Genomic DNA, 21,594 nt, shown 5'->3' with positions numbered 1-21,594 from the left:
CATGCTCGTCGGACTCCGCTTGCGGCAAATTTATTTTGGCACCGTAACACTCGTCCTACAGCTCGCCGTCGCCGGCCAAAACGATCGCAAGGGGAGAATAAGATGAAAGAGACAGAGGGACCACTGACACATGGGGCCCACCATGCTTTCCATGCTGGCTACCACGGTGGCATGCCACATAGGCAAAAATGATAAATTATTAAGAAACAATATCTCACCGGTGATTATGTAAGGCTAAAATTAAGAGGGGCATTTGAAGAGTTCGTAAATGCAATCGTGGTAAATAGTTAAATTCCCCCGATCCTGATGAGTCGTTTGGCTTGTAGATTGAGGCGATGCAGCTTTTTTTTTTCTCTCATCAAGGTGCGAAAAGTCGAAAAGATATACATGCAGGACGATTTATTTATTTGTTGGTTTTAATAACTAACTTGATTTCTGTTGCATTCGATCTCCCGGTCCACAGAGAGAGAGAACGAGAGATCGCCGGCGATTCGCGATGGTCCCGTGGCGCTGCAGCTCATCGTGCAACCGTTCCGCGGGGTCCACGCGGCCACCCGCCGGCAGCAATGCGAGGGTTTCCCCTGACATCTCGGCGGACTTGTCGCCGTCGACGGGGGAGGAGGAAGTGGCCGAAGAGGAGAGGTGGTCGGCGCTAGTGCCCGACCTTCTCGCAGACATCCTGCGGCGCGTGGAGGCCGGGTCGGAGAGGTGGCCGCCCCGGCGCGACGTGGTGGCCTGCGCCAGCGTCTGCCGCCGGTGGCGCGATGTCACCGTCTCCGTCGTGCAGCCGCCCCTCGAGTCCGGGAGGATCACTTTTCCCTCGTCATTGAAGCAGGTCAGGACCGATCGAAACCCTAACTTAAACCTGCACTTCATCTTGATGCTGTCCGCAAAACTCGGGGGTACTACTTTTGATTCCTGAACTTGGGGAGGCGTTAATCAAATGATCAAATCAATGCCTCGGGCATTGACCTGTCCCAGTATTTGTTTGTCTGAAGCATTAGCTGCTCAATTTGAGCAATTGGACGGTATTTTGCCGTTCGGTTCTCAAATAATCTTTTGCTTTGGACCTGAGTACTTATACTTTTTTCCAATCTTTTTTTAAAAAATAATCTATTCTTGCTTTTTTTTCATTCCAGTTTTGATTATTCTCTTTGAAGGATTATATCTTAAAATACACATTGTGAACACTAGAAAACTTCCATTTTATTTCTATTCAAATGAAAAAGAAGATGAAGTGGATTTCAAGTCACTGGCTAAAAAATTCAGAACAATTTAGAACTATTAACTAGAATTCTCTTTTTATTTTGCAGTAGAGGTAGTAGGTAATTTTTTTGGACGTGGTAAAGGAATCCATGTGTTTGAATTTATCTAATGTTTTCTATTCAGGTGTTTCTATGTTTAAGATGACGAGGTGTATCTGGATGCTAATGATATGATGTTGTCACTGCAGCCTGGACCAAGGGACGCACCAATGCAGTGTTTCATCAAGAGGAACAAGAAAAACTCTACCTTTGTTCTATATCTTGGCTTAACACAACGTAAGCTTGTCTGCAGTTTTTATCTGCTATATTAACTTTTGGTCATGTTCTTGTTGTATTTTTTTAAAAAAATATTACTAGATCTTGTTTAATATTTTCGTTATCATGATCCGAAGATATCATGCACCTATACTGTATAAATTATTCGTCTTCCGATAAGAATGACTAGGAAATTTTCTAGTCCCTCAAATTTTTAGGCTGAAGTCTGAGCTAGAACTCCACTGTGGTTACGAAGTGTTTGCTTAACATACCTGCATGCTCTTTTTTACTATCCTATTTTTTCCAGTGAGGTTATGGACCGCTTAGGGGGGTGGGGGTCATAATCATACCTCTCTTTTTGCCGGGAAGGCCATGCTGGCCAGCCGATTTTCATTAAGATGATAGGAGAAAAGGGATTACAAAGCTCAGCAGGATGCTGCTGAGTCCGGCGAGGTGCCAGAAACGGAGAAAAGAGAAACTACTTTACATTAGCCGCTATTCTCCCTGAAAAAGCCTGCTTCTAGCCACATTCTAGTTTCATCTCTAATCTCATCGAAAGTTTGGACCTCCGTTTTCGTCTTGTTTTCGAAAATTCGGGCATTCCGTTCCTTCCACAACGTCCAGCAGATCAACAAAACTGACGAGTCGAAGTTATTCCTGAATTTCTTCTGAAAACTCTTGCGGCTGTGCTTCCACCAATCTGACAAGGAAAAATCGAGCTCTCCAGGAGACTGGAAAGGGATCCCTGCCCAAGCTCTCCATAGTCGCCATACTCTGTTGGAGAATCATAATCATACCTCTCACCTCTGTATGCTCTTTTTACTATGGACATCATGGCCGGCTAGATGGTTACAAGGGACTTTTTGTTCTGAGGCTTGAATCAATTGACACAAGTTTGAAAACTGTATGCTCTTTATTCATGTTCAATTTCTTCATGGGTGGTTTGCTGCCCTGCAGAACTAACAGATGAAGGAAAATTTCTATTGGCTGCTCGGATGTTCAGGCGTGGGTTGCACCGGGAATATATTATCTCCGTTAGCTCTGATGGTCTCTTCCATGGAAGCCATTCATACGTTGGAAATCTAAAGTGAGGCTTAGCCGCTAGTAATTCAGTAACTTCTGATTTCGATTTGTTTGGTTATTTTCAGATTGTAAATAAGCTTCCAGCTTCTAATTACATTATATGGCAATTTTCCTCGGAATTCCACAATGCTACACTGACGATTCGATCTCTGTTTTTAGGTCTAATTTTATGGGAACAAAGTTCACTATTTGCGATTGGCAATCACCATATGAAGTTGGTAGGACGTTCAGCAGCAGATCCAGTTATTGGTTTGGAAGCAAACAGAGAAGGCCACCGGTTTCCACTGGTGATGTAGAAGTTGGAGAGGTATCCTATAAATACCCCAGTTTGGGACTCAAATCAAGATTTCCAGAAAGAATGAACCGTGGTGTTCAGTGTCCCGTCATTGGGGGTACTGCAATGGATCCGCAGGATGCAGAACAACCTGGCACCTTATTCGTTCTGAACAGTAAGATTCCAAGTTGGCATGAGCACCTTCGGTGCTGGTGTTTGAATTTTCACGGTCGGGTTATGGTTGCATCTGCGAAGAACTTCCAGCTTATTGAGCCATCGGACGAGACAGTGGTGCTGCAGTTTGGAAAATTTGACGACGACGTTTTTACAATGGACTACCGGCAGCCTCTATCGGCATTCCAGGCATTTGCTATCTGCCTCTCCAGTTTCTTTGTGAATAGGTAACTCAGTGCGTTCATTACTCTGTCATTCATTTAGAACGAGTTCAATAGTATAGCCAATCGCTAGCTCCAATTCATCTATAGTCAATCTAATGGCTTATTCATACAATAGTTACCTACAAAACATTAGTATATGGTTCCACATGTCATATGCACACTCTGTCTAGAAGTCCGTGTGTAGCTGGCTACAAATTAGTAGTCCACCTCTCTTCTCTATCCTCTCTTATCTTTTTAAAATATATTTATAGCTGGCTTATAACATGCTATTGTACCTGCTCTTATTCCGGCGAGAAGGATGTCAGAAATAGTCCATATTTCTTTTGATGACGCAGTTATTCGAACCATACGGTTTTATATATGATACATTGCCTTGCCGCCTTATGATGTTGTGATGCATATCTGTAGCTTGTGTGCATAGGATGCTGTATGTATGTTTCCACGATGAGGAATACCGATTCTGCATTACCCAAACGCTCAAAAGTTCCTGAATGACTAGAGAGCATGTTTCCAATGCTTAAAGGAGAAAATTGGGGTTCACATATTTTGGGATACGTGTACTAGCGATGTATAAATTTCACATTTATTGTGACATAGGCCCTGTTTAGATCCTTCAAAATAATAAAAGTTTTACCATTTTAGAACACTTTTTGGTAAAATGGATCTAAACACTAGGGTAAGAAAATGACAACTTTGCATTTGGCATTTGGCAGTCTAGAATAGCAAATTTTGTCAAAAAGCACATAAGAATACGGACCACCTCTCACTTTTACCAAAAAATGGCAAATTTTGCATGCCTCTAAACACCAAGTTACAAAAATACAATACCAAAACTTTTATCATTTGCCATTTGCTATTCCGAATGATCTAAACAGGCCCATAAGGCCCTGTTTAGATCCTTCAAAATGGCAAAAGTTTTACCATTTTGAAGCACTTTTTGGCAAAATGGATCTAAACACTAGGGTAAAAAAATAGCAACTTTGCATTTGACAGTCTAGAGTAGCAAATTTCGTCAAAAAGCGAAGGCTGCGGACCACCTCTCACTTTTACCCAAAAATAGCAACTTTTGCATGCCTCTAAACACCAAGTTGTAAAAAATGCAATGCTAAAATTTTTATCACCAAAACTTTTGTCATTTGCCATTTAATATTCCAAATGGATCCAAGCGTGCCCTAAATACAATTGGAAACATCAGTGCTGCAGCCCGGGCGATCGCCCGACTTGCCCGGAGGTGGCTCCGCCACTAGGACTGAGGCTTTCTCTACAGTTGATCGAATCTTCTTTCGCATCGAGAGGAAAGGCTGTGGGCTATCTGAGGGGGGTTCATGATACTTTACTCCCAAAATCCATGTATTAGGTCCACTAAAAAAAATTGGGTCTAAAAATTACATCCTTCATCAAAGGAAGCCGAAACTGAATAATTTTTACTGGGAACGTATGTTTTCCCTAAATTAAAAAGAGCTAATTTTAAACGTGCATGAATACTAGAAATGGAGTTAGGAATGGAATTGTTTTGGAGATATGATTTTTGACCTAATTCCCATAATTTAGTTTTATTGATTAATTTTAAACAGGAGATGCAAACCCTTGATCACTGGTCGGGACAAATCTCCATTTCTGCGCTTTGCGGAGCATCCTCCAAGTGATCCGCTTCATCGCATAAGCCAGCATTGCCAGAATCTGCCTGCATCTCGGACGATAAATCCAAAACACTCAGCAATGCGATATCGTTAGCACTGAGCAAATACATCGACGTGGAAGATACGTTTACCGGCCAAGCCGTGGTCCGGCCGGCGCTCCAGCCCAGCAACCGGCCGACGGCGTCCGCGAACGCTCGGTGCGCCAGCCTCCTCCCGGCCCGGGCGACCGATCCGGCGTGCTGCACGAGCGCCGCGCAGCCCGCGAACCTCTTGCCCGCCCTGGCGCCGGTCCCCTCGCACACGAGGCACAGGAACCGGCCCTGCTCCCGCTCCGCCTCGTAGAAACCCCTCAGGCCCGCGTCCTTCTCCAGTAGCTCCTGGAAGAACCGGGCCACATTGCCTTCCTCTTCCTCCTCCTCCTCCTCCTCGTCGCGGTCGACGTGCTCCCCGAAGAAGGCGCGGCAAGCTACCACGGCGGAGGCCTGCGTGGACACAACCGCCGGCACTGGCGGCTGCGGCGGTTCCGTGGGCGGGCCCCAGCCACAGCCCCAGCCCGCGGAGGGCTCGCGGTCCGGAGGCGAGTCGCATGGCCACGGCGTGTCGGGTAGCGCGCGGGAGGGGGGAGAGGCGGCGGCGGAGCGGGGAGGGGCGCTGAGGGGCTCCCACTGCTCGAGCTCGAGGGCGAGGCGCTCCTGCCTCTTGCGCTCCTTGCGCTTACGGCGCTCCTCCCGCTTGAAGGCCGTGGACTTGCCCGGCCGGAGGACGGGCTGGTGGCGGCTAGGGTTTGGAGCGGGGGGAACGAGGGAGGCGTCGCCGCCGTGGTGGGGCTCGGGCTCCATCGCGCCGCGCCGCGACGCCGCCGCGGAATAAAAAAAACGAATTTCATCCTAGCCTGTACTCCCTCTGTCCTTAAAAAAAAATTGAATTTTTCAGCTTTCGTGTTCAACGTTTCACCATCCATCTTATTTAAAAATTTTTAGAAAATTAAAAAAAAATTAGTCACACGTAAAGTACTCTTTATGATTTATCATCTAATAAAACAAAAATATCAGTCGCAAAAAAATTTTAAATAAGACGAAGAGTCAAAAATTAAAGGTAAAAAGTGAAAAATTGATCAATTTTGGGACGGAGGGGGTAAACCGCAAGACAAATCGTTTAAGCCTAATTAATCCGTCATTAGTACAGATAGGTTATTGTAATACTTATGACTAATCATAGACTAATTAGGCTAAAAAATTTATTTTATGATTTCTCCCATAATTATATAATTAGTTTTTTATTTTATTTATTTTTAATGCTTCGTTTAGATGTTAAACAGATGTAAAATTTTTGAAAGCCAAACACGGCCTTAGTTGGGCCTTGCCTTGTCCATGGCCCATGTGAGTATGGGACCGAACGAGCGAAGGGTGGCCGCGTCCGTGACAGCGCCACTGCTTCAAAACGTCGTGGAGCTATCCGATGCTCTGTTCTTGAATCGTGACGGAACGAAGCGTCAACTTCTGCAGCGTACGCCCGTCACATCTCTTACGATAGGATACCCATTTTGCTTGGTTTGAAAGGGTCATGACCGAGCAACGAAAGAGCAACGGGTAATATGGCAAACAGATTTCCTCTAGTGCAGCAAGTAAAAAAGAGGCTAACCACAGCAAATAATCAACATCGTTTGATCGTTTCGTCTACGGCAGCATCAAGTTTCGTTGTGGAGTTGTGGTAGCTGACCATGCCTCCGTTCTTATCGGAATACCGAATAACAGAGGGCAATGACAGAAATGGAAAGGAAGAAGATTATCATATATCCCTCTTTTCGACGAGACAGCATTTGTAGTAAGAGACGTGAGATGCAGAGATCATTGGAGGAGCGACTTTACATCTCCATTTCAGTAAGTACTTGCGTAATAATTTTTAGATAGTAGATGAGAACATCAGGCCTTAACTTAAACGGAAGCTACGGTCATAGAACTTACGTAATCATATGTTGTTATATGCAAACCGGAGTATGTATTTTAATATTTGAGACTGACATCACATGTACCGCTCCCCTTATCTCTGTTCACTTATTCATTATATCCACCATCCATTACTGTGATACCGATGTCTATCATTGTGGTCTATCTAACATGAATTCATTGTCAAGGAGACGATGCATATTACTCCTTACGTGACACTGTCAACTTTTAAATATATGTTTGTTTGTCTTATTTAAATTTTAATATAAATATGTAAAATTATAAATTATGTTTAAAATTTTTATAATAAATTAAATTGCAACAAAATAATTAATAGTATATATAATTTTTAAATAATACAAACGGTTAAACATTAGCTTGAGAACAAAGTCCGTCGCTGCACCTCTCTTTAAAACGTGAAGTGTGAAGGCTGCCCTTCGTGGTTGCAAATACAAAATTACGGTGTAGGTGCTAAACATAATTGATTCACAAAATTACGGTGTAGGTGCTAAGCATAATTGATTCTTTTTATGGAAAGTCTGTTTTGCCACTGAATGTGCAATATGTTCGTGTAGCAACTTTGAAATTGAGGCGAGTAGCGTAGTTCCATACTTCCGTTACCCGTACGGCCTGTCCGTTCTTTAACCTACGACGAATTCTAGACGAGCACAACAATTGAGACCTGGTTTAGTTCTCAAAAAATTTCCTAAAAACATCACATCCAAGTTTTGAACATTTAAATAAAGCATTAAATATAGATGAAAATAAAAACTAATTATACAGTTATGGGGAAAATCGTGAGACAAATTTTTTAACCTAATTAGTTTATGATTAGCCATAAGTGCTATAGGAACCTACATGTACTTATGACAGATTAATTAGACTCAAAAGATTCGTCTCGTAGTTTTCAGGTGAGCTATGAAATTCGTTTTTTAATTCATGTCCAAAACCACTGCTAACATCTGATCAAACGTTCAACGCGACTCTTTTGCTACAAATTTTGGCAACTAAACAAGATCCTCCTCAGTGGACGAGACGGGGCAAAAGAAGTGGGCGGTGCCTTTGCCTTCAAAAGCATCATTCAGATTCCACCAACAGAGGCAGCAGGCGCACAGGTGGGCCACGCCATTGCCCCCGGTGAGGTTGAACGCATGAAGCTTGTCCGCTCCTTTCCACCCCCGAATCTCTCGATCCGGCGACCGCGGCGGCCCTCTCGCTCCGCGACACCCGTTAGGCCATGTTTGACAAAAACTTTTTTTAAAACATCACATTAAATTTTTAGATAATTAAATAAAACATAAATATATATAAACATTAAAACTAATTACACGAAAAAAACAGTGAATGAATGTTTTAAGTCTAATTAGGACGTGATTATCATAAGTGTTACAGTAACTAATATATACTAATGACGGATTAATTAGACTCAAAAGATTCGTCTCATAATTTTCAGACGGAATCTAAAATTTATTCTCTAATTAGACTATGTTTAATATTTTAAATATATATTTAAAGTTTTGACGTGATGCTTTTTAACCAGGCCTCGCCTGCCCCTACGCTGAGCAGCAGCATCTCGTTCCGCTGAACCGCCGCCGACCAAGGTGTCCTCCTTTCTGCTGCCTCGTAGTGGATCGTCGGCGAGCCGAGCGCCGATACGGCCTACGGGTGGCGCTGCCCGCTGCCGCATCTTCATTCATTCGCCCATGAAAGGACGAGTCGCGCTGACGCCGGCGGCTCCACCATGCCGCGCAGCACGTGGAACGCGTTCCCATTATGTTACTGGGCCAGAATTTAGGTGTTTGTTTAGATTGAGAAAATTTTTAGGAGAACTGTCACGTTAAACGTTTGATCGGACGTTGGAAGGGGTTTTTGGACACAAATAAAAAAACGAATTTCACGGCTAGAAACCGCGAGATGAATTTTTTGAGCCAAATTAATCCGTCATTAGCAGATGTTGGTTACTGTAGCATTTATAGCTAATCATGGACTAATTAGGCTTAAAAGATTTGTCTCAAGATTTCTTCCGTAACTGTGCAATTAGTTTTTTGGTTCATCTATGTTTAATGCTTTATTTAGGTGTCTAAAAATTCAATGTGATGTTTTTGGGAAAAAAAATTTGGAGAACTAAACAAGGCCTTAGACTTCTTTTTTATTGGAGCGCACTCACGCACCGTTTAGGTTGGAAAAAATTTGGGAGAAGTGTCACGTCAAATGTTTGACCGGACGTCAAAAGGGGTTTCGGGTACGAATGAAAAAACGAATTTCATGGCTAGACCGGAAACCGCGAGACGAATTCTTTTAGCCTAATTAATCGGTCATTAGCACATGTTTATTACTGTAGCACTTATGGCTAATCATGTACTAATTAGGCTCAAAAGATTCGTCTCGCGATTTCTTTCGTAACTGTGCAATTAGTTTTTTGGTTTATTTATGTTTAATACTTTATTTAGGTGTCCAGAGATTTGATGTGATGTTTTTGGAAAAAAAATTAGGAACTAAACAAGGCCTCATTTGACCTGCGCGATTTAGGGCTGCCAAAATTTTTGGGCAAAAAATCACGTCTTTGATCGGATATAGAAAGGTGTTTTTGGACACGAATGAAAATATGAATGTCAAATTTCGTTTAGAAATCGCGAGACGAATCTTTCGAGTCTAATTAATTCGTCATTAGCACATGTTGGTTACTATAGCACTTATGGCTAATCATGTAATTAGGCTCAAAACATTCATCTCACGATTTCCCTTATAATTGTGTAGTTAGTTTTAATATTCATGTATATCTAATGCTCTATTTAAATATCCAACGATTTGATACGATATTTTTGGAAAAAATTTTAGGAACCAAAATATAGCCTTAGTCACGGGGGCCCGGCGTGTCATGGGATTTGGATTACCCGGGTCGCGCTTCCCGTTACATCTCAGGAAACAGCTGCTTTAACTGTAGGCTCACGTGCCGCGCCCGGGGCCCCACGTGCGTCACCTGCACCCCCTCAGCGCACGGGGAGAAAATTGCTATTATAGCATTCGTGTACATTCGCCCCCATATATCAATTTGGTTGGAATACCATTCTCAAACTTAAACCTGTGTTTAAATTAGACTTCGTCGGTATATATATACTAAAAATTAAATACATTACACATATTATTATTAAAATACGGACGAAACTACCCTCGCTACTCCAAAACAGATCACAGCACTCGGACTAAACTCAGAGAACGCCAGTCCCCGCCGCCGCCTCCACCCAAGGCCGACGACGCCGGCGCTCTCCACGCAAGACCGGCGCCGGCGCCTCCATCCACCGCCCCGGCCACCGAAGCACGCCGACGCCGCCGCCTCCAGCCCATCGCGCTGACGCCGCCGCCTCCCCCATCGCGGGGAGATCTGGTCGACGCCGCCGGCTTCGTCCCGGCCGCCGCGGCTTCGTCCCCACCGGAGCCGGCGCAGGCTCGGCCTCGCCGCCGCCGGCGCGGGCTCGGCCCTGCCGCCGCGGATTCGTCCCCGAGCCGCCCCAGCCTCAGCCCCCTCTGGCCCTCACCGAGCTTTGCTGTTTGTCTACACGAAGGTGCCGAAGACAAAGGGCATGCCTTCAAGTCATCACCGAGGTATTCTCTCTTGGAACACAGCCAAAGCATGACAAGGAAGATACGGACTAGTCGCTCCGGTCAAGTGATCAGATTGCTAGTGTTAATTTTGTTGCTTCCGAATTACACTACTGCTATCTCACAGGTAAGAAAAAACCATGGTTAATATGAAGAGGAGAAAAAAAGGAGGCAAATTGGAGCATGTGGTTTGTTCGGGGCTCAGGAATTCTTTTTGGATTTTGTTAGCTGCCAGAGTGGAACCTAAAAGCTGCTGTTCCAGCAGATAGACTTGTTGAGTTTCTAGGGACAGTGTGGTACCTCCTAGATTACTCTTAAAATAAATATAAAACAAAGTGATGCCCCAAGATGGTGGGAAGCTTAGGTTTAGGAGTGTGTGTGGGGAAGATTCAACCTTGTTACCTCGTTGGTATTTTTAGTCCATGCTATCACTGGTTTTTGCATCATTTTGGTACCTACTGATTCCATATTGTTGAGTGAGATGCAAATTTTTACTACATATGAACTATTAAAATGCTATCAATCTATCATTGGTATTTTTAGTGATTCTACAGTGCAGCTGCTGATTTTTTCCCTCGATATTATATTGATTATTTTAAAACATGCCTAAAGTGTTTCATAGGGATAACTAGCTCTCAATTTTAAATCAAACTATGATATTTAAAATTATTAGGCTACAAACATGTTCTAAAGTATCTCATAGGGATAACTAGTTAAATCAAACCATTTCATTTAATTCTCCATTCCAGCAAAATAGCCAGCAAACTCACCTATTGTACCGTGCTCAACCAGGGACATTTGGGTCATAAAAAAGATGCAAGTATGTATACACACATTTTTATATGTAGCAAGGAGACCAAATGTTAATTTGGCAAGTTGCTCAGTTTGAGAGTGGCATTCCAGCGAATGCAGATTCTAGAGTGGTATATAGGCGAATGTACACTTTGAGGATGCTATAATAGCAATTTTCTCGTGCACGGGAGAGCCAGGCCGCGTCCCTGGACCGCGCCCGCCATGCGCCACCGCCTCGGCGCATGACCCCCTCCTGTCTCGGCACTCGCGAGCACCCCCATGGACGCGTGCACCGAGCGCAGGGAGGGCCCTGCATGTCATGACAAGGGCGGCGTGTCGACCCGTACATGGCACTTGGCCGTGCCAGTGTGCTGGGGCCCACGGCGCAGCACCACCTAGTACACTCTCACGCGATTAATTAAAAAATATATATAGGATTGGGAGCGGCAGAAATGCTTATGATTCCATTTGGAGGACCCCTAATTTGCCTCGCCGCCTCCTCCTCCTCCTCTTCCAGTCTACTTCGTCCTCCTAGGCTTGGCTTCTCCCCTTCTAGGCTCCATGAGGACACTGCTCCTCTTCGCTCCCCGCTGGCCTCATCTGCATGGCAAGTGGCCGCTGGTGGTCGGCGGCGTGGGGATAGGACGCGGGCGGCCACGAGACCTAGTTGCTGCCGATGGGAGGTGCTCGACGGTCGATCCCAGCCAGGGGGCGTGCGCCCAATTCGCCTTGTCAGAATCCTCCCCGCACGTCGTGGGGTCTCGTTTCGCGGTGCGTATGTGAGGCGCTGGGTGTGTGGGTGGATCCGGGTCTCGTTTAAACTGTCTCTTCGCTCCCCATGCCGTTGGGGTGTTTGATGAAATGCTGATCGCGCCGCGGCGGTCCCTGAGCGGGGAGTTTCATCTGGGATGGGGTTGGATGACCTGTATGTGTTTGGTCCGTGTGCGGTTGAAGCCAGCTCGCTTTTCGGTGAATCTCCACAGTGAATTTTAGGGCGTGATTAGGTGCAGCAAGGTAGTTTGCCAGTTCATAGGTTAGGATGACCTTACGGGCTTTACCCTATACGGGCATCCCTTTAAAACTGTGAATGCATACGAACTCCTAAGATGGCTCGAAATTAGGTCATTCTGTTGGATCTTGGTATAATTAAATGATTTAACATCAATGTTGTACTACAATTAAGATAGGTTCTGCACTCCTAGTTCCCTACTCTATGTTTTCCTAGATATCGTGATTTTTCCCTGCTGCATATAAATAAAAGCGATCTAAATCTTGTAAAATGTGCATGGTTTCTTATACTTATTATATTGTTATTTTTTGAGAAATCCATTCATGAGTTCGTGACTAATGTCACAGATATACTTTGTTGCTTGTGTAGGTGCAAGGATTGACAGTTTGTGCTTTATTGCCACAACTGTGAGGATCCATTGAGCAATCAACGCGTTGCAAATTTAATCAGTCTTCTGAAGTTTTGACAACTCTGATCATCTCAATAGTACATCAAAGTGCAAGATGCCAAAAATAAAGAGCCTGTCTAATGCATGTAAAGTATCATTTTCTCCGGACGGGCCCATATCTGAAGAAGCACTTGAGAAAGTTCGTGCACTGCTAGGTTAGTCAAAATTTATATGGTTTATGATTGTTGCCTCGTTGGTAGTAATTTCACCCTTCCAAACATATTTTTACTCTGAAATCTATATCAGAAATAGTATAACGCCATCTTGCTGCGAATTTGAAGCTTTCCCACTTGTTGCTATAATGGCATACTTTTGCTGGTAAATAGTAATTGGCAAGATTTGAAATAACTCTATAGATTCCAGATTTCCAGTGCTGGCACTCCTCACCTTGTCCTCTGTATGCAGTACACTTGTTTTTTTTTTTTTGAGCAATTTTTAGCTGCAGAGTGCCTTAGGTCGGCCTGCTATTCAGAGTTCAGAAAAAGCAAAGAAGTTTAGAACACAATAATATTATAATAAATTATATTGTCGAAATGATAATATTAGCACCGGGCTGGACTTGTGCGTTGTAAGCATTGTTAGCGAGTGGCCGAATGCTGTGCAGTTCCTTTAACTTCAGAAGGAATACCCAGCTATCGCTTTGAACACCTCTTTGGAATATCATCTGAAGGGAAATATTATATGCCTCGATGTGGCAGTCCTTGCTAATGCTATATTGCTATAAAGCAAACTGTAGCGATTATTGCAGGTTATTTTTAGATTCTTGCATTCCTAGCTAGTAGTATTTTAAATTTATTATCAGTAGAACAAGCAGTATAATTTCTTTTGGTTAGTGTGGCTCAACTTGGTTTCACCTATTGCTTATCTCAACTTGCTTGGGACTAAAGATTCTTGTTGGAACATCTGCTAGTCATATGTGCAATTGTGATGCATGATTTAGTTTATGTACTGTACAAATTTGTATTGTGGAATAAGCCATCTGCAAAATAGTTTCTTCTTTTCTTTCAGGCAGCTTTTTTTTCCATCGCAATTATGATGGCTGGAAGAGTAATTTATATTGTTGGATGTTGGTTATTCATTGTTAGCTCAATCTTAGTCAATATATCTATTTTACTTTTACCATTTTGGGCTTCTTTTCGTACAGTGATTCCTATTGTGAAAAGCACGACCCAAACTTACTTCTGCTAGTTGCTAATAGGATATGTTCAAGCATTGCCAAGATATAAGCCAGTACTTTTGAAACGTAGATTTCCGAATATCTACTCCATTATACCTCCTCCGTCCCAAAATGTAGCTACCTAGGATGGGATTTGTTCCGTTTGGGACAAAGGGAGTAATAAGAAGGTAGTGGCAGCAGCAGTTGCCCACCTACTCCCACTGTAAAATGTACAGATTGCCCCTTGAACTTCTTAATATGAAACAATCAAATCTGAATACATAACCACATAGAAAATCAAATTAAGGTGAACTCCCTATAGAAAAAAAATATGTGTAACTCATGGAAAATATTTTTTATTTATTTCAGTATATATACACATACACATACACATACATCTCTCTCTATATATATGTGTGTGTGTGTGTGTGTGTGCGTGTGCGTGTGCGTGCGTGCGCGTGTGTGTATTATATCCGTAACAAAGGCCAACCATATGGAGGCATGGGCCAAACCTTGTACACAGGAATGTTTAACAATAGCAATGTGTTGATTTAAAATAAACTAGAATGGCTATCTCTCTGCCTGTAGTGTGAGTTAATTATTTTGATTTACTTCATAGCTGATTCCTGAAAATATACCTTATTGTGTTTAAAGCATTTTGGCTTTGCCATGATTGATGCAATCATGATTCAAGAGCAAGATGTTATTCCCCTAGCTATCTGATTAACCTGCATATTCTATTAGAGCTTGCAATATAAGATATTTTCCTTGTTCAATCCCAATGTAGTGAAGACTGAAAATTTTACTGTTGATCTTTTTTGGAATATAGTACTTCAGCAGACTTACATTTTTAACTTTGTTTCATTTTCCCAGATGAGATAAGACCTATAGATGTCGGCCTAGATAATGAAGCACAGATCGCACGTAATTGGAATAGTTCAACACGCCAACCGAATGGAAGAAGGGGACGTAATGGAGCTAACCAGTTCACATCTCCAATCAGATACTTGCACATTCATGAAAGTGAAAGTTTCTCTGTAAGATCTCTTCATATATTTTTAGATCATGTTTTTCATTTGAAGTTCTTTGTTAAGTTCTTTGAGGTTTTAAAATTGGTAGATAGAGCACTCCCATGTTACGGGATCTGATGAACCCTGAATTTTTCAATTTATGTAGATGGGTATATTTTGTATGCCACCATCATCAGTTATTCCACTTCACAATCACCCAGGAATGACAGTTCTGAGCAAGCTTCTTTATGGCACGCTGCATGCTGAGTCTTATGATTGGATTGATATACCTGATCCAACTGACCAATTACAGGGTGAGCTTTTGGCATTTGAATTGATGTCGTTCACTTATTCTGCTACATAGCAATAGTTGTCCATGTCTATCATCTATTTGCTAATCTTTTCAACGGATGACTAATAATCCAATTACTGGCTACTTGAAAATCAGTTGTTTTTTGCACTCCTCAATAGAAATCATTACTTCCTATGCCGATCGAATGGTAAAGAAATGTGCAGAGCAGATAGTAGATATCATCTTCCAAGTGCATTCATATGTTGCACCAGATCATTTCTAGCAAACATGTTTGCACATTGAAGTTTTACCCTTATTTTCTATATCCTCTTTGATTTATTTATTTTTCAATTTTAGCTTGGTTCCTTTAATAGTTTATCATAATTAATCTGGTTGCTTGATCAAACAAAATGTAATTGGTCTCTCAAACTACTTCCCAAAATGCTGTTTGCCGCAACTACTCATTTCTGCTCTACGGACTTCTGCTTCTACTTACACAGATCCTTCTAATGGGTGACTGATAACACAGTTTTGTTCTTCATGCTCTGCAGAAATTTCAGTGAGACCAGCAAGGCTTGTCAGAGACCGTGAAATGTCTGCGCCAGAAACCACCATTCTCTATCCCAATAGAGGTGGTAACATCCACACTTTCAGAGCGATCACACCTTGTGCGCTCTTTGATGTCCTTTCTCCGCCTTATTCTGCTGAGAGGGGGAGGGACTGTTCATACTTCCGCAAGTCTTCAGTGAGGGAACCGCCTGGTATGTTGATCTCTTGTAACTTAAAATTCTTATTACGCCCGTGCCGAGCTGTTCTAACTCCCCAACCTGTCCAATATTCTCCAGTTGCTTTGCCCAGTGAAATAAATAACGCAGAAATAGTCTGGTTGGAGGAATTGGAGGACCATCAACCTCCAGAGGGCTTTGTTGTGGCGAGAGGTCTGTATAAAGGCCCAGTAATACGGAGATAGTTAGGTTTGAAGCACGTCTGCCCACGAATCATGAGCCAGTTGAAGGTGCAGGTTCCTTAGTATCTGTTGCATGTGGGTTAGTATAGAGCAAAGCATCATTGAGTCGCTTTCTGCAGCCTGGGATTTACTTTGTACATGTCAAAGTGATCTGTGAAGATTTAACGGCCAGGTTACATAACAGGAACGAAAAACTTTTTATGGTTCTTCGCTTATTATTGGATCGACGTTGTTCTGTGACATAGTTGCGTGGCCCCCTATCAGCTGAAATTCCCTTTTTGCGCCGACTTGCAGGGCGCTTGTCATGCTGTATTAGGTAACCTCAATGGCAGAAACCTTTTTCTCATCTTGATGATGGTTCCAGGGAAGAATTGGTGGGGATATTTGTGCTGTCGGATTTTATGTTACTTCTATACGCACTATCCAGTACTTGTGTGCGTGGGCGCTTCTTTGTAGCTCATATGTTCCATCGATGTCATCTCTTTCAGGAAAGATCCCAATGCAAACCAAGCAAAAAATATATATATATATGTTGGGTATTTGGAACAGTTCAAATCATGTCGATAGTAATCTTTTCAATCTGTTTTACTTCCTTGTGAATGCTGCCAAATGCAATCCCACTTCGCAGTACACTCACCTAAAATGCTGAGAGCCTGAGACCAAATCGTAACCTCCAAGCCCAAGTCAAGCAATAACGCATCCAGCAAATGTGCAGCAATTGATCTCGTTCTGCTTACAATTGATTTCTTTTTAGGAAAAATGCACTATTACAATATTGCTCGATGATTTATTTTTAGGGAGGCGCCATTACTAGATTGCTTGATGATTTATTTTTAGAAACGCAATAGCTCACTGGTGTTTTTTCTCCATGAATACCCTCAATAGTTAACTGGATGGCGAGTCCCAGAAATGGCAAACCATGAGAAGTCATTGTTAGCGAGCAGAGCATGACACCACGTTGCATCCGTCTATGTCCACAGTGATTTTTTTATTTTTTAAATTTTTATTAAATAATTTTATTACTAAACATCGGCAGAAAATATTTTCACCGGATGAATCTTTTGGCCACGCCACCAACATTGGTGTGGCAAAACAACGCTGCCATACAGAATTTTTAGCGTGGCAGGCTTGCCGCATTGTCTTGCCACGTCATTGACACTGGCGTGACAAGCCTGTCACGCTAACCACGTTGCGTGGCAGCGTTGTCTTTTCCACGCCACCAATACTGGCGTGGCCAAAAAGTTCATAAGGTGAAAATTTCTTTTCCTGGGATTTAGTAATAAAATTATTTATTAAAAAAGTTTAAAAAATAAAAAAATTCGCCCACAGTCAAGATAAACTGCAGAAAATGCTTTCACACGAAAATATCTAAGATTTACTAAGAAAACAGGCACTAGTAGTGTCCTAAGGTGAACCGCACATATTCACTGCTGTGCTGTAGTTGACCATCACAGTAGTCAGTTCAGTGCATGGTTACTTTAATCACTGAACTCAGACACATAAGGATGCGCCTTGCCAAGACCCGAGAGTGACGTTGATTAGCACTTAACAGGTGTGCATTCCACCTATAGTTCTCCTTTTTCAAATTTCAATACAATAAGATATTGCCCATACTCGATATGGCCCATGTCATCTTGGTACAGGTCATGCTTGAATCATCTAAGGCTGCTTTGTTCATCCGAGAACAATATTACAGCACCCCGAAAAGCTTGACATGTTTCAGGCTTTCTGGTAATAATACAGGAGTATAATCCATGTAAAAGACAGCCATGAGCAACAACGTGGCAAATGGAATCCTCCTGTCCTTTGAAATTTAAACATTTCCTAAGGCTAGCAGAGAAAGCTAGGATTCAATCAACGGTGAAGTTTTTGTTTGGTGCATCTGTACTCAGCACATCATTTTTGCTTGCCCTATGGCTGTTTTTGTTTGGTTGCATCTGTACACATGCTTTACGTTGGAGAGTTATTACTACGAATTTTGAATACTTTTATTGGCTAGTTTTGGGGAGAGCTGGTAACAAGCAGATTAGAATAAGAGTTGCTTTGCTTGCGGCTGTTAGTTGGAATCTTTTGATTGTTAGAAATGATATGATCTTTAGAAAGAAATTGCTCCCATCTCCTATAACAATTATGTTTCGTACCTTATCTCTTCTCAGGCACCGGTAAGCGCTTCTGAAGCAGAACGAGGAAGAAAGAATGGATCAGATGATTCTGGAGATGCAGGAAGCTGTCAGAAATATGAATCAAACTATTGGGGTAGAGTTGGAGCGGCCTAAAAGCTCCCTTTGTTTCCTTTTAGACTGGGTTGTTTTGTGGGGTTTAATTCTGTAAGTTGGCACGGTTTGGACTGTGCAGAGGGTTGTTTAGTCTGGTCGTGTTAGCGGTTTTTTTTTATACTAACCTCTGTTTGGTTTTGTCTTGAAAGCTGGTAACCCCAGCACCATACTCGGTTTTCGTTCTGCTTTCAGTAAAAGCAGGGCTCAAGGAGCCTTTCCTCTAAAAAAAAACCGTGGCAAATGGAATAGCTAGCAACAATAATGTACCAAATAAACCTACTGTCTATAGTGGGTTCATGGCATGACAATCTGTAAGGAACCAGACGAGAAACGAGAGTATTATTGGAATCACACGAGAAAATAGTCAGGTAGGATGTACATTTGAGCTGAAAATATCAGGCATGACCTCCGCATGGAAGCCTGATTTGCTTTGGCATTTTATTCTATGATACGTGCAATTACATTTGATGATAACTCAACCTATTATGGACTAGATAGTTCTACATGATGTATGGACTGTAAAGAAAGCAAACAGAAGCTATCCTGTATAGATGTGATTTACAACTGATTTAATCCAACGCCAACTTACCTTGAGTAACACACTGCACATAATATGCAAAGAGTATATCGCATGCAAACCGATAACTACCTTTCTGCTGGCTGGTACACAGTAGCTGATCATAGCCAACATTTCGACAGCATACAGTGGGCGACATCCAGGGAAAGATTGGGCGTTGGCAGATATATGGCCGTGTTGCCCTCCAAGGTATTAGAGATATTGGTCTTGAGGGATGACATCATATCTCAGAATTCAACCAATTAGGCCTTTCTAGCACCTAAAAGAAGTAGGCAAGAAGTCAAAACAAATGTTCAGCAATGGTTCTGTGACAGTTGGAAATATAAGCAGAACAGAAGAAAATTAAGTATTACATCCGCAAATCTTATATGTCGTGGCCTGAGAGGTTTAGTATCATTCGCTTTTGGTTGTATTGAGGCCCAAGGAGTTTGTTTCTTCGACTGCAATTGAATCCCAAGAAAAGATGGCACTGGTGGTTTACTTGTTACAGATGGCAAAGTGCGAGAAAGCCAAGATTCTGAAGGTGATCTTGGGGCTGGTAATGGGAGTAGAGATTGCAAAGGCATATCCCTTTTGGCAACACTACTATCTTCCAGATGACCACAAGTTTTCCCATCATCCAAATTCAATGATCTCAACTTGTCCGAAGGCACTAACAATTGATCGTTCTCTCCGTCTTTTGCAGTGGGGTTTCTACTGGTTATCTGTGGTTCTCCAAGCTGAGAGTTACACCTATCAGCATCCAAAGATGCCCTTGAGTCCAGTAACAGAGCCAAGTGGCTAGTTTCTGAGTGAATATCTCCACGGTGATCCATTGAGTCTTCATACACTGGTCTATCCAGCCCCGAGCTAATGGAGCTTGATCCCTTTAAACTACTGCGATCCGATCCGAGCAATGAACCACGATCATGGTCTCTTCCAAGTGAGCTAGAGCCATTACTTCCACTCATTTTATCTTCTTTGTCGCCTGTTCCAAAAGACTCGTTTGCCTTACTCGATGACGACAGGACATCCCTGTAATAGGGAGACATGCCACCGCCTGCAGAGCGATGGAATGGTGAAGACCCATTGCCCATCGGCGAGTCACTCCAGAATGTCAGCTGGTTCGATTCGCTTGTCAGCTTGCTCCTCCCATCTTCTCCTTGACCAAGATACTTCTGCTCCAATTTGTGCTTGTATACGTCCTCCCAGGACTGCTGCAACACAACATAGAATGACAATTTGAGATGTTTAGAGCTATCATTACTCATCACTAGCACTACTAATAACAAGTTGTGGCATAATTCTGAACTCGTGAAAATGGAGTATGTAATGTGTCTTTGCATCGGTACCCCATTGGTAGCAGAGGCAGGATGCTTGTTTTGTGAGCTCCGGGCAAGCGGACTTGGTGCCCCTTGCCTTCTGCCCTTGGATGCGAGCTCCCGGACCCTTCCATTCCCCCGTGCCTTGCCACGCTTCATCGCAGGCACTGGATTCAGAAGTAACAAGGAACTCTTCACACAGAGATTTGGGAGCAAGCCACACCCCTTGGAGGCAAAACCCCGGGTACTATGCACATCATAGTCATCGTCGTCATCTTCCTCTTCCTGTTCCAGTTCATCACGTCTGGGGTAGTTGCAGGACAAATAATTGGGAGGCAGATGCTGGTAGGGGAGCTGGACGGGCGTCCTCCTCACGGCCTCATCGCCATTGCCTGCACTTGCATTCGCACCATCTGCACGCGCGAGCTCGCGGCCGGAGTTGCCGGTGGAGCTGGCTGCGCCTGCCTTCCGGAAGGTGTACTGTGGGGAGCCAACGGCCACAGCATGCGCAGCTGGTAGGAATCTATCCATCATGATGCCGCGTGCGCCTGGCTCGGCGCCGCCGGCCGCACGGGAGACGGGCTCCAGCATGCCGCTGAGGCCGCTGACGCTGCAGTTCACGGTGAAGGACTCCGTCCGGGAGAGCGTGTCGAGCGCGTCTGAGAACCTGTCGTCGTCGTCGTCTTCGTCGTAATCTTCCTTCCGCAGTACTGCCGCCACGGACACCGCCTGCTGCTTCTCCGTCACTTCCTTCTTCGCCCGTACCGCCGTCGCCGCCACCTGCGTTCTCTCCTCCTCACGCGGCGACACGCCAGCCCGGTTACCGGCGGGGGCAGCGTCGACGCCATGAAGCGCCCCGCCACAGCGCTCCCCGAGAGCGTCGTGGTAGGGGCTCCCGTCGACCTCATCCTCCACGCCGTCCTCCAACGGCCGCGGCTGGGACGCGGTCGTGGCTGGCGGCGCGCGGCGGGTGCGGACGCTCTTGGGCTGCCCAGGCCGCTGCTCCCAGACGAAGGGCACCGCGCCGGGGTGCCGGACGGGGCCGGAGCTGAGGTCGGCCTTGTAGTAAGGCAGCGCGTCGGCGTGGCGCACCGAGCGAAGCGGCGCGCCCAGGTCGATCCGCTTGCCCCCCTCCGCCATCAAAATCGATCCGCCCGCATCGCTCGCTCACACAAACTACACAAAACCGTACGTAGAAAACGCCGCCTTGCTTCGGCCGCCGCGGACGGGGAGCGGAGGAAGGAGGACCTGCGGCTGGGCGTGTGGCGACGGGCGGCGGCCACTAGAAGAAGAAAAAGGAAAGCA

The 21,594-nt window shown here is 44.1% G+C and overlaps 4 protein-coding genes across 6 annotated transcripts; 2 read left to right on the top strand and 2 right to left on the bottom strand.

The window, feature by feature from the left end:
- Positions 1-227: 227 nt before the first annotated feature.
- LOC102719169 (tubby-like F-box protein 2) lies at positions 228-3,739 on the top strand. Of its 3 annotated transcripts, none has more exons than XM_040519805.1 (5): positions 228-279; positions 464-835; positions 1,454-1,541; positions 2,478-2,607; positions 2,763-3,739. In XM_040519805.1, exons 2-5 carry the CDS (start codon positions 497-499, stop codon positions 3,280-3,282), a joined length of 1,077 nt encoding a protein of 358 aa, XP_040375739.1. In that variant the 5' UTR covers positions 228-279; positions 464-496; the 3' UTR covers positions 3,283-3,739. The 3 variants fall into 3 exon arrangements, with proteins under 3 accessions (XP_040375739.1, XP_040375737.1, XP_040375738.1); XM_040519803.1 differs by lacking the exon at positions 228-279 and adding an exon at positions 328-363; XM_040519804.1 differs by lacking the exon at positions 228-279 and having other exon boundaries at positions 416-835.
- Positions 3,740-4,412: 673 nt separating this feature from the next.
- LOC102718891 (proline-, glutamic acid- and leucine-rich protein 1) lies at positions 4,413-5,754 on the bottom strand. The gene is made up of 2 exons (XM_040519873.1): positions 5,047-5,754; positions 4,413-4,959 (listed from the first exon to the last, which is right to left on the bottom strand). Exons 1-2 carry the CDS (start codon positions 5,752-5,754, stop codon positions 4,867-4,869), a joined length of 801 nt encoding a protein of 266 aa, XP_040375807.1. The 3' UTR covers positions 4,413-4,866.
- Positions 5,755-10,243: 4,489 nt separating this feature from the next.
- Positions 10,244-16,676, top strand: LOC102700939 (plant cysteine oxidase 5-like). Its single transcript, XM_006644674.3, has 6 exons — positions 10,244-10,464; positions 12,632-12,865; positions 14,740-14,903; positions 15,043-15,190; positions 15,720-15,929; positions 16,014-16,676. Exons 2-6 carry the CDS (start codon positions 12,766-12,768, stop codon positions 16,136-16,138), a joined length of 747 nt encoding a protein of 248 aa, XP_006644737.1. The 5' UTR covers positions 10,244-10,464; positions 12,632-12,765; the 3' UTR covers positions 16,139-16,676.
- Positions 16,677-18,737: 2,061 nt separating this feature from the next.
- LOC102718611 lies at positions 18,738-21,594 on the bottom strand. The gene is given in 4 exon segments (XM_040520008.1): positions 18,738-19,247; positions 19,342-20,184; positions 20,320-21,432; positions 21,435-21,594. Coding segments are annotated over 4 exon segments (2,010 nt in total). The 5' UTR covers positions 21,450-21,594; the 3' UTR covers positions 18,738-19,208.

The sequence above is a fragment of the Oryza brachyantha genome, chromosome 1 (assembly GCF_000231095.2).
Source record: "Oryza brachyantha chromosome 1, ObraRS2, whole genome shotgun sequence".
NCBI classification, from domain to species: domain Eukaryota; kingdom Viridiplantae; phylum Streptophyta; class Magnoliopsida; order Poales; family Poaceae; genus Oryza; species Oryza brachyantha.
The sequence above is the reverse complement of the archived record's forward strand: the minus strand, read 5'-3'. Positions and strand labels throughout refer to the sequence as shown.